This window comes from Mobula birostris, chromosome 8, assembly GCF_030028105.1.
Source record: "Mobula birostris isolate sMobBir1 chromosome 8, sMobBir1.hap1, whole genome shotgun sequence".
In the NCBI taxonomy this organism is placed as follows: domain Eukaryota; kingdom Metazoa; phylum Chordata; class Chondrichthyes; order Myliobatiformes; family Myliobatidae; genus Mobula; species Mobula birostris.
The window spans coordinates 163,592,054-163,605,165 of record NC_092377.1 but is presented as its reverse complement, the minus strand read 5'-3'; the positions used below and the strand labels follow the sequence as shown (position 1 = coordinate 163,605,165).

The window sequence follows — 13,112 nt, the reverse complement described above, 5'->3', positions numbered from 1 at the left end:
AGGATGCTGTCTAAGTCGCATGCCATCTTGGTCAATGTCTCCCGTCCACTACATAATGTACTGGTTGGGCACAGGAGTACATTCAGCCAGAGTCTCATTCCACCGAGATGCAACACAGAGCGTCATAGGAAGTCATTCCTGCCTGTGGCCATCAAACTTTACAACTCCTCCCTGGGGGGGTCAGACACCCTGAGCCAATAGGCTGGTCCTGGACTTATTTCATAATTTACTGGTATAACTAACATACTAATATTTAACTATTTATGGTTCTATTACTATTTATTATTTATGGTGCAACTGTAACAAAAACCAATTTCCCCCGGGATCAATAAAGTATGACTATGACTATAACTATAAAGTATAACTAAGACCAAACAACTGATTGTGGCCTTCAGAAAGGGTAAGATGAGGGAACACACACCAGTCCTCAGAGGGATCAGAAGTGGAAAGGGTGAGCAATTTAAAGTTCCTGGGTGTCAATATCTCTGAGAATCTGTCCTGGTCCCAATATATCAATGCAGCTACAAAGAAGGCGTAACAGAGGCCATATTTCATTAGGAGTTTGAGGAGATTTGGTATGTCACCTAAAACACTCGCAAGTTTCTACAGGTGTACCATGGAGAGCACTCTGACTGGATCCATCACTGTCTGATATGGGGCAGGGGGCGAAGTGGGGGTGGGTTACCGCTCCATATCAAAATAAGCTGCAGAAAGGTGTGAACTCAGTCAGCTCCATCATGGGCACCAGCCTCTGTAGTATCCAGGACATCTTCAAAGAGTGATGCCTCAAACAGGCAGCATTCATCAATAAGGACTCCCATCACCCAGGTCCTGCCTTGTTCTGATTGCTATAACCAGGAAGGAGGTACAGAAGCCTGAAGGCCCACACTCAACAATGCAGGAACAGCTTCTTCCCCTCTGCCAGGTTTCTGAATGGATACTGAACCTGTGAACACTACCTCACTACCTCCCCCCATCTTCTTTTGCGCTACTTATTAATTTTACACACACACACTTCTTACTGTTACACCCTATCCCCGTTGTACGCATCTTCAGATCAGGCAGATTCACAGTTAAGCGAGGAACCTATTTCTACCAACGTCTCGTTATATGCGTCCAAAACTCAGTTATGCAAGGAGCACTGCCTTCCTACCAATACAAGTCACGTGCGCGTGCCTTATGGCCCCATTGTGGGGACGAGAAGCACCACTTTCCCGCCAATACAAGTCAGGTGCACGCACCTCACAATCTCTCTCCTGCCACTCTCGCATTGGTTTTGGCAAGGTGTGGATGCGCCATCTTAAACTTCTGTTGGTTTTACCTACGGTGCAGTGATTTTGAAATATTTAACTATGCCTCCTAAGCGTCCGATGTCATGTCTTGTGCCGTCAGCCGAGCGGCAGAGAACCGCTTAAACACTTGAAAAAACGTTGGAAATTATAAACAGCGCAGCATCAGCTGAAGGTAACACAGCTCTGGGACGCTACTGCCAGGAAAAGAATCTTGCCTTTAAAGTTCTTTTGTTGCTTGACAATGCACCAGCCCATCATAAACATTTGGACAGCATTCATCCTAACATAACAGTGCGTTTCCCACCGCCTAACACAACATCGCTGATTCAACCACTCGACCAAGGTGTGATCCACGTTCAAGGCATATGTATATTTTTTTATGGCAAACTATCTCTCAGATGCTGCAAGCAACAGACAATTTTGAAAATCCCGGGAGTTTACCAACGGTGAGGGAATGCTGGAAGTCGGAACACTTGGCACAAATGGCGATGGACATGGACCCAAGTTTAGAACGGAGTCAGCATTTCATTCGTTCCCTGCCGTCAACCCTTCTTCCCGACAAGCAAGTTTAAAACAAAATGCTGCCAAGCAAACAACCCTCACCATTTTATGCAGATCGCTGTAATCTTCTGCTGCCGGCAGTTCTAAGAGTTCTGTGAGTCTTCCTTCACCCCTTGCTATGCTTGATATTATCCTGACGACCACAACCATCCACCTTATCCGTGTAAAGCTGCCCGACACCACAACCACCACTCATCTCCCGGAATGAACACACCCGCCACTGTTGGTGAGTACTGTACACCCTAGTATGTTAACTTTCTATGATTTATTACATTGAAGATTACCTTAAATTGATTAAATATATTATAAATGTTGTCTTGTAGTACTGCTTTTGTGTCATATTGGTATAAAAATGTGAATAAATTACAGATAAAACATATTTAGGAAGCCCTCTGGAATGCATCCCTATTTTCTCCATTTAAATAATTATTCACATTATGCGTCAACTTCGAAGAACGTATCCCTCGCATTTAACCAGGATAGGGTGTATTTAGTTTTTATGCATTGTAATGTACTGCTGCCGCAATAACAAATTATTAAAACAACAATATAAATACACAAAGTAGCTTATATACTGCAGATGGATTGACTGCATGTCTATGAAGTGATAGTAAGTTCAGAGTGTCCGTACATAAGCTGACTGACAGGAAACGGTAAAATAGTGGTGGGGGGTGGTGGAGGGCAGTGGGTGGAGTAACCACACGTAATAAATAGTTAAAGGGAACACAAACACCAAAGTTTGGCAACTACACTAAATTATGACAGGGACACTGTATTGTGCTGCTCAGAGCTTTGACCAGTTTCGACCAACACGGGCAGGTTTGAGTCAAATCCACAGCTCAAACCTGGTGAACCCACATCAAAGCTAAACACCAGAAGCATCTGAAAACCTTGACCACAGCTCTCTCCTGCAGAAAGGTCCCAAGCCTGAAACATTCATTGCTTACCTTTACCAGACTTTTATTTATTGAGATACAGCGTGAAATAGGCCCTTTGGCCCTTCGAGCCGCAGTGCCAGCAACTGCCATTTTAACCATAACCTAATCCCGGAACAATTTACAATGCCCAATTAACTTACTAACTCGTACTTTTTTGGACTGTGGGAAGAAACAGGAGCACCCGGAGGTAACCCACACAGTCACAAGGAGAGTGTCTTTGCAAATAATGACGGGAATTGAACTCGGCTCACCGGTCACGTAAATCGTTGTGCTACCATGCCGACACAGATGTGGTCTGGCGTGCTGAGCTTTCTCTGTTTTTATATTTAAAGTTATACAGCACGGAATAGACACTTCAACCCAACTTGCCCATGTTGATCTCGTTGTCTACCTCAAAATGCAAAGTAATTATCAAAATACATATATGTCACCATATACGACTTTGAGGTTCATTTTTTGTGGCCGTTCACAGAATTCTTGATCAGGGCATGAAGGGATACAGGGAGAAGGCAGGAGATTGGGGGTCAGAGGAAAAAGTGGGTGGAGCTAAGGAGACAATGGCACCTAACGGTGACTCCTTTGCTTATGTCTTCAGAAGCAGCTCTATTTCTATCTTTAATATCTCTATTTTCCCCTTTCAGGATTCTTTTGAAGATCCTGGCCTGGAGTTACACGCTGACTTCGGTTCTTTGTGGGAATGGGACCCGCTCTCGGGGTCTCATGACTGCCCGTTATTCAATATACCAAGGACATGGCCTGGAAAATTAGCTGGCCTTCGGAGTTCCGGGATCTTGTGGCTCTGGAGGCAGGCGGACTTGAGGTTGGTGCCTCCGCAGGAAATCGGTGTGTCGTGGGAGACGGAAGATCGAAAGCAGCAAGCTGGATGCTGGCTGTGTGCCCAGAGACACGAGTTCTTGGGGCACAGAGCTTGGAAAAAGCAACGCAACGGACTTTTAACATCGTAAATCAGCAAGTTATTCGTTATGTCTCCCCTCTCACTGTGAAATGGAGACACCTCTTTTTCCCTTATTATATGCCGAATTACTGGGTGAACAAGTAGTCTTTGGAGTACTGCAAGCCTGTGTGTTTACTGATGCTTTGCTGCACGCTTGAGTGCTCGGTGGGGGGAGGGGGGATGACAAAGCTTTTTTGCTGATGGGGGAGGGGGATTGTGCTTTGCTGCTGCTTAAGCGTGGGGAGGGAGGCTTTGGGGTTCTAACATTTAACAGTCATTCATTCTTTGGGGTACTCCTGTTTTCGTGGATGGCTGCAAAGAAAGAGTATTTCAGGATGTATATTGTATACATTTCCCTGACATTTAGTACCTTTGAAAATGGATCAGCCATGACGAAATGGCAGAGCAGACTCGATGGGCCAAATGGTTTAATTCTGCTCCCATCTCTTATGGCAGACAACCCCAATAGGTGGACCGCAGGCCAGGTCTGGACCGCAAGCCAGGTCTGGACCGCAAGAACCAAATGTCTGGACTGCGCCAACCCTTTGGCACTTACGTGAACGCACCTGTCATAACATGTAAATAAAGCGCGCGCTGCTCTAATTTATTTTAACCCCATCCCACACAGTACACTTGACCTACGCCCCCGTAGAGCGCGCGACCTACTGCGCGTTCTCTATGGTCCTCGACTAGACAGCGGCACGCAACCAGCTACCCACCTGTCATCTAAGAAGCGAATCTGTCATCTAAGCGAATTGTTACCAGCAGTAAGTCACGGACCCTAAACCAAGAACAACCTGGCCTGTGTGAAAAAGCGCAAAGTCGACCAGGAAAACCACCAGTTCAAATCTGACTGGACTGATCAGTTTTGTTTCATTTTACCGGACCATGCCAATGCTAAACCGACAAGGTGAGTGAATCAATTTATTTTTGTTCATTTGTCAATCTTATTGTGGTATAATAATATTACAACAATAATACTGATAATTTCATTTATAGCTACACTTCATACTTCAAATGTTACACAGCTTAATTAAAAAGAACAAATAGATTAAATGAGAGAACAGAAACAGTGGGAAAGGCAGTACTACTGAAGCTACAGACTGCCATTGTGTGTGTGTGTGTGTTTGTTTGTTTTAAGTCCCAGATGAGATCTCAATGTGACAGCTGACAGTTATAAAATTATTAAATGGCTGGTTTTGGACTTACTTGGTTTCAAAAGTGCATTTTTTTCTTTGGTGACCCACAACACAGGCTTTGAGAATCCCAGGCCTAAATTATTACTACTACCACTATTATTAATATTAATAATAATAATGGTAATTAGCAGCAACAACCATCTGCCCATAAAACAACTTACTGGCACAATGAAAAAAACCCTGGACATTTTGGCCCTTGGCTTGGCATGCTTAACATAATTTGGCCCTTGTGGAAAACTAATTGGGGAACCCTGTCTTATAATCTTACAACAAAGAAACACAATAGCATCGATGAAAAACTACAAAGACTCACAAAAAAAAACACTAAAATTGTGCAAATACAAAATAAAAATAAACAGACAAACAAGCAAGGACATTGTTACGACGTATTCTAGACTTAGGGTATACAGCAAATATTAATTTCAACAGCAACCAATCTTCAGATCTGAATGTGGACTGTAGACTGAATTTAAAATGCAGCTCTGAACAATAGTCTTCCTCATACAGCAGACTGGGGTTGTCTGCAAACCAGCAACATCCATTCACTTGATGTCTGCATATGCATGATTCCAGAGACAGAATGCTGATTAACATTAATTTTTAGTGTCTGGAGTGTGGGTGTGGAGGAGGTGGTGTGTGAAAACTACATGTAATTCAAAGGAAGCATTGTAAATACAATGTAACTATAGAAATGTCCTGCTGCTATCTTTCGCATATAAAAATATCATGTAATATTGGGTCAGACTGACCTCTTCTCCCAAGAGTGTCTTGAATATGATGGCTGGTGCTTGTTTTTGCTGAATAAGGGCTTCAGTCCCTCTCCAGTGACTTTATTCACAGTCACAACTGGAGTCCTTGAAAGTGAGCCCACAGATTGTCCTGCCAAAGGGTCTCAGCCTGAAATGTAAATTGTACCCTTTCCCATAGATGCTGCCTGGCCTGCTGAGTTCCTCCAGCATTTTGTGTGTGTTCCATAGGTTGTGGAATCAGCTCAGAGATGAGGTAAGTGAAGTTATCCACATTAGCAGGGTAATAACTGTTCCTGAACCTGGTGGTGTGGGACCTGATGGTTGAGGGGTAATAACTGTTCCTGAACCTGGTGGTGTGGGACCTGATGGTTGAGGGGTAATAACTGTTCCTGAACCTGGTGGTGTGGGACCTGATGGTTGAGGGGTAATAACTGTTCCTGAACCTGGTGGTGTGGGACCTGATGGTTGAGGGGTAATAACTGTTCCTGAACCTGGTGGTGTGGGACCTGATGGTTGAGGGGTAATAACTGTCCCTGAACCTGGTAGTGTGGGATCCAAGGCTATCTATGTTTGACCCATATCCCTTGCAATGTTTCCTACCCATCTACCTGGCAAACTGCATTGCAAATGTTGATAGTGTACTGGCCTTTACCACTTCTTCTGGCAGATCATTCCATAAACCCAGCACTTTGTGTGAAACAAGTTGTCCCTCAGGTCTAAATGCCTGCATCTGGAAGTCTGGGCCAAATGTCTGCAGGTCTGGGAGTGCAGACCAGAGACTTGAGGTTGGAAGCCAAATATCTGCAAGAGTTATCTTGTTCTGTGTTGTTGTTTTTGCTGCTTTTGTTAAATACCCCATGGTAGTTGGTGTCGGTGCCTGAATGTGCGCCGCTTGCGGGCTGTCCCCAACATATCCTCAGGTGTTGTTGGCTGTTAAAGCAAAGCCACATATTTCACTGTGATATATAAAGCAGACCTACCTCTGCATTTCCTCGTCACGGATCCTCTCGTCGTCCCACATGAAAACTGCGGCGAAAGCCACCAGGAGTTTGCCGGAGTCCGAGTGACGGCTCTGGAACTTGCGCCACAAATTGGTGAAGAGGCTCCTCCGGGACCTCTCCGAGTAGAGGTTGCCGTACAGCTGGCCGATCTGCTGCGCTCGCCGCAGTCTCTGCCCCGTCACATAGCTACACTGGCTGGCCAGGATGGACACCATCTTCTTCCTTCCGCCGCCCGGGGCCACGGCTCGGGTGCCGCCGCCGCCGCCGCCGGCGTTCAAGCCTTCCCGCAGGACACCCAGCGCCCAGCGCAGGACGCTGCCAACCTGCCTCTTCCATGCAGCCAGCTGCTTGGCCTCACGCCAACCCTGAGCAGGGCTGCGGGAAGAAGCGGACTGCAAGCAGTGAGAGTAGAGCCCACTGAACGGCTTGGAGCGGGCAGAGTTCAGCATTAAGGCCGGTCTCTTCGCAGTCAGCATAGCGCCCCGGGGCAAACGACCAGAGCTCGGCTACAAACAGAACGCAACGGAGAAAATAAGTTAAAATAACGGCGGCTGCGCTCAGAACTTTTGCACAAAACGTGTAGCTACTTTCAGCCAGTATGTTCTGATAAAACGGACGCGAGGCAATGCAAGAAATTCTTGATCAGAGAGGTGCGCGAGCCTGCCCTCGAGTGGGGCGAGCGAGCTGCGGTCCACGCCCGTACCTGGCTGTCTCGGTGCCCGCGGAACGACGCCGCCCGTCCGCCACACTCACCGACCCCGGCCGCAGGCCTCCCACCTGTCAATCACCGCGCCCGACCCGCCCCCACAGGCCCCGTGCGGCTGCGCAACCCAACCTGCTGCCTCCTTTGGCGCTGTCGCATTGGGCCGCGCTGACCCCGCCGGTCTGATGATTGGTCGGCTGCGCTGTCACTCACATGCGGGGCGCACAAGGTTGGATGCGCCGTGAAGAGGACCCCGCCGGTCTTGACACTTTATTGCTGTTACTACAATTAATAATTGGGATGAAGCATTCGAATTTCTTATAAAGCTATCCATCTAATTACTCACTTTCTAGAAAAATCTCTTTATAAATTTATTCAAAGGCAACTGCAGGGCAGCCAGGGAAATGGGAATGATTGACAGCCGGGATGAAGGGCGAGCATGTGCAGAATAGCTGGGAAGTTTTGTTTCGAACGCTGAGTTTGCTCATTTTCAGTCTCAGATAGAAACTTAATCTTTTGACAGAAGTTTATCAGATTTACTATTGGAAGCTAATCAAATATTATTTCATATTCGAAGTACTGGTTTATATGTTTCCTTCTTTATGGGTCCCCGCACATTGAAGTGTTGAAGGAATTGAGCGGGTTGAAAAAAAGCTGCTAAAAGTTGAACAGTGGATACAGACCTTAAACTTAGTAAATCAGAAGCTAAGGAGTTGGTAAAGCTAAGAATTAGGGGATTATGGCAAGACTTATGGGATAATGCGCATAAGAGGATAAAACAAGAATGGAATTATATTGACTCGATTTAGAATTGGGGATACTATACTTAATTATCCCTTATATCTTGTTGGAAAGCAGCATTCTGGGTTGTGTAGGTTTTGTTGTCATTATGAAATCAGTTGAGCACATACTATTACAGTGTGACCTTACAAGGTTGAAAGAAATCAGATGCAGGCTTCATTACAATCTCTGGTGGTTGTTAGCTTTCATTTTAAAACTTTATTAAGTTATGGGAGTGAATTTAATTTAATTGGGGGTAATTTAGATTGAAAAGCGAAGTTGTCAGGGTTTAATTTCCCAGTTCTCCACATGACACTCCAGGCCTGTTGGTGGCAGTAGTGCACCTGTAAATTGGATTGCCAACCGCCATTAAAGGTCAGAAGAAAAACTGGTTGATAGATTTTTTATTGATCCCAATCTCATAAGTGCACAGCTACACAAATATAGAAATATTAGAAGAGAAGTAAGAAAGAATTTTAGGAAGTTACCACCACAGGAAGAATCAACACTTCCCTAGCGAAAGATTTGACTTATTATAGAGCCTAATGATCGCATTGTTAAAAGTGCTCCTCTGTTCAGCCAAGGAGACAGGCAGAAAATGAGAAACATTGTCCAGAATTGCCAGGATTTTCTGTAGGGTCCTTTGTTCTGCCACAGCCTCTGCTGCATCCAGTTTGACTCCTATAACAGAGCCAGACTTTCTAATCAGTTTATTGAGCCTGTTGACATCACCTACGTTGATGCCATTGCCCCAGCACACCACCACATAGGACATGTGAAACATAGACACATAGAAAATAGGTGCAGCAGTAGGCCGTTCGGCCCTTCGAGCCTGCACCGCCATTCATTACGATCATGGCTGATCATCCAACTCAGAACCCTGTACCTGCCTTCTCTCCGTACCCCCTGATCCCTTTAGCCACAAGGGCCATATCTAACTCCCTCTTAAATATAACCAATGAACTGGCCTCAACTGTTTCCTGTGGCAGAGAATTCCACAGATTCACCACTCTCTGTGTGAAGAAGCTTTTCCTCATCTCAGTCCTAAAAGGCTTCCCCTTTATCCTCAAACTATCCCCTTAAAGATTGCATGGATGAACTACAACAATTGTTCATCCCAGTCTGGCAAAAGAATAAATCAAGGAAGGTAGTGCACCCGTGGCTGACAAAAGAAATTAGGGATAGTATCAATTCCAAAGAAGAAGCATACAAATTAGCCAGAAAAAGTGGCTCACCTGAGGACTGGGAGAAATTCAGAGTTCAGCAGAGGAGGACAAAGGGCTTAATTAGGAAGGGGAAAAAAGATTATGAGAGAAAACTGGCAGGGAACATAAAAACTGACTGTAAAAGCTTTTATAGATATGTAAAAAGGAAAAGACTGGTAAAGACAAATGTAGGTCCCCTACAGACAGAAACAGGTGTATTGATTATGGGGAGCAAGGACATGGCAGACCAATTGAATAATTACTTTGGTTCTGTCTTCACTAAGGAGGACATAAATAATCTTCCAGAAATAGTAGGGGACAGAGGGTCCAGTGAGATGGAGGAACTGAGCGAAATACATGTTAGTAAGGAAGTGGTGTTAGGTAAATTGAAGGGATTGAAGGCAGATAAATCCCCAGGGCCAGATGGTCTGCATCCCAGAGTGCTTAAGGAAGTAGCCCAAGAAATAGTGGATGCATTAGTGATAATTTTTCAAAACTCGTTAGATTCTGGACTAGTTCCTGAGGATTGGAGGGTGGCTAATGTAACCCCTCTTTTTAAAAAAGGAGGGAGAGAGAAACCGGGGAATTATAGACCAGTTAGCTTAACATCAGTGGTGGGGAAACTGCTGGAGTCAGTTATCAAAGATGTGATAACAGCACATTTGGAAAGCGGTGAAATCATCGGACAAAGTCAGCATGCATTTGTGAAAGGAAAATCATGTCTGACGAATCTCATAGAATTTTTTGAGGATGTAACTAGTAGAGTGGATAGGGGAGAACCAGTGGATGTGGTATATTTGGATTTTCAAAAGGCTTTTGACAAGGTCCCACACAGGAGATTAGTGTGCAAACTTAAAGCACACGGTATTGGGAGTAAGGTATTGATGTGGATAGAGAATTGGTTAGCAGACAGGAAGCAAAGAGTGGGAATAAACGGGACCTTTTCAGACTGGCAGGCAGTGACTAGTGGGGTACCGCAAGGCTCAGTGCTGGGACCCCAGTTGTTTACAATATATATTAATGACTTGGATGAGGGAATTAAATGCAGCATCTCCAAGTTTGCGGATGACACGAAGCTGGGTGGCAGTGTTAGCTGTGAGGAGGATGCAGAGTGACTTGGATAGGTTGTGTGAGTGGGCAAATTCATGACAGATGCAATTTAATGTGGATAAATGTGAAGTTATCCACTTTGGTGGCAAAAATAGGAAAACAGATTATTATCTGAATGGTGGCCGATTAGGAAAAGGGGAGGTGCAACGAGACCTGGGTGTCATTATACACCAGTCATTGAAAGTGGGCATGCAGGTACAGCAGGTGGTGAAAAAGGCAAATGGTATGCTGGCATTTATAGCGAGAGGATTCAAGTACAGGAGCAGGGAGGTACTACTGCAGTTGTACAAGGCCTTGGTGAGACCACACCAGGAGTATTGTGTGCAGTTTTGGTCCCCTAATCTGAGGAAAGATATCCTTGCCATAGAGGGAGTACAAAGAAGGTTCACCAGATTGATTCCTGGGATGGCAGGACTTTCATATGAAGAAAGACTGGATGAACTAGGCTTGTACTCGTTGGAATTTAGAAGATTGTGGGGGGATCTGATTGAAAAGTATAAAATCCTAAAGGGATTGGACAGGCTAGATGCAGGAAGATTGTTCCCGATGTTGGGGAAGTCCAGAACGAGGGGTCACAGTTTGAGGATAAGGGGGAAGCCTTTTAGGACTGAGATTAGGAAAAACTTCTTCACACAGAGAGTGGTGAAGCTGTGGAATTCTCTGCCACAGGACACAGTTGAGGCCAGTTCATTGGCTATATTTAAGAGGGAGTTAGATATGGCCCTTGTGGCTACGGGGATCAGGGGTTATGGAGGGAAGGCTGGTGCAGGGTTCTGAGTTGGATGATCAGCCATGATCATAATAAATGGCGGTGCAGGCTCGAAGGGCCGAATGGCCTACTCCTGCACCTATTTTCTATGTTTCTATGTTAAACTGTGACCCCTCGTTCTGGACTTGCCCAACATCGGGAACAATCTTCCCGCATCTAGCCTGTCCAATCCCTTTAGAATTTTATACATTTCAATAAGATCCCCCCACAATCTTCTAAATTCTAGTATAAGCCTAGCCGATCCAGTCTTTCATCATATGAAAGTCCTGCCATCCCAGGAATCAATCTGGTGAACCTTCTTTGTACGCCCCCTATGGCAAGAATGTCTTTCCTCAGATTAGGGGACCAAAACTGCACACAATACTCCAGGTGTGGTCTCACCAAGGCCTTGTACAACTGCAGTAGTACCTCTCTGCTCCTGTACTCGATTCCTCTTGCTATAAATGCCAGCATACCATTCGCCTTTTTCACCGCCTGCTGTACCTGCATGCCCACTTTCAATGACTGGTGTATAATGACACCCAGGTCTCGTTGCACCTCCCCTTTTCCTAATCGGCCACCATTCAGATAATAATCTGTTTTCCTGTTCTTGCCACCAAAGTGGATAACCTCACATTTATCCACATTAAATTGCATCTGCCATGAATTTGCCCACTCACCTAACCTATCCAAGTCACCCTGCATCCTCTTAGCATCCTCCTCACAGCTAACACTGCCGCCCAGCTTCGTGTCATCCGCAAACTTGGAGATGCTGCATTTAATTCCCTCTTCTAAGGCATTAATATATATTGTAAATAACTGGGGTCCCAGCACTGAGCCTTGCGGTACCCCACTAGTCACTGCCTGCCATTCTGAAAAGGTCCCGTTTATTCCCACTCTTTGCTTCCTGTATGCCAACCAATTCTCTATCCACATCAATACCTTACCCCCAATACCACGTGCTTTAAGCTTGCACCCTAATCTCCTGTGTGGGACCTTGTCAAAAGCCTTTTGAAAATCCAAATATACCACATCCAGTGGTTCTCCCCTATCCACTCTACTAGTTACATCCTCAAAAAATTCTATGAGATTCGTCAGACATGATTTTCCTTTCACAAATCAATGCTGACTTTGTCTGATGATTTGGACAACTGACAAACATTGTAATGAAGCCTGCATTTGATCTCTTCCAACCTTATATGCTTCACACGGTTGGAGTTTTAACAGCTTTTTTAGATAAACAATCAGCCTGCTTGTTCCCCTCAACACCGCCATGTGCAGGGATCCACAAGAAGTAGACATGTAAACCATTACTTTGAAAATGAAATAAAGTTTGAAGAGCTTCCACCAGTAAATCTGACCTACTGCTACAATGACCTATTTTAAGACTAATCAAAATCGAAAAAGAATCTGGACAAATTCCAACTTTGCATGGACAAATTTCCTCCATCCACTGTAAGCCTAAAATGATGGCAACCAGTTCTGACGAAGGGTCTCGGCCTGAATCGTCGACTGTACCTCTTCCTAGAGATGCTGCCCGGCCTGCTGCGTTCACCAGCAACTTTGATGTGTGTTGCTTGAATTTCCAGGATCTGCAGAATTCCTCGTGTTTACGCCTCATTAAATCATGTAGCAACAAATCAACTAAAGTTATTGCGAAAAACCGAGGTGGGATTACCGAGAAAGCTGCAGTGCACCATATTGCATAATTCAATAAACCTACAGTCCTAGTGTGATAAGAACCCAGCCACCCAAAACTAAAAACATTCTTCTGACGTTCCCAATACTGTAGTCCTCCAACACACCTTTAACAGGATGATCATTTCTTTGCCCCCTCAAATTAATCCGGTACGTAAACATTAACTTCCGCA

At 45.0% G+C, this 13,112-nt stretch overlaps 1 protein-coding gene across 1 annotated transcript in view; it reads right to left on the bottom strand.

Moving 5' to 3' along the window:
• stard7 (StAR related lipid transfer domain containing 7) overlaps positions 1–7,479 on the bottom strand; it is a 49,358-nt gene extending 41,879 nt beyond the window's left edge. Inside the window, exons 1-2 of the mRNA XM_072266702.1 lie at positions 7,399–7,479; positions 6,675–7,201 (exon numbers count right to left, since the gene is read on the bottom strand). Coding sequence (XP_072122803.1) covers positions 6,675–7,171 — 497 coding nt within the window. The 5' untranslated portion in view covers positions 7,172–7,201; positions 7,399–7,479. The remainder of the gene's footprint in view (positions 1–6,674; positions 7,202–7,398) is intronic.
• Positions 7,480–13,112: the final 5,633 nt, after the last annotated feature.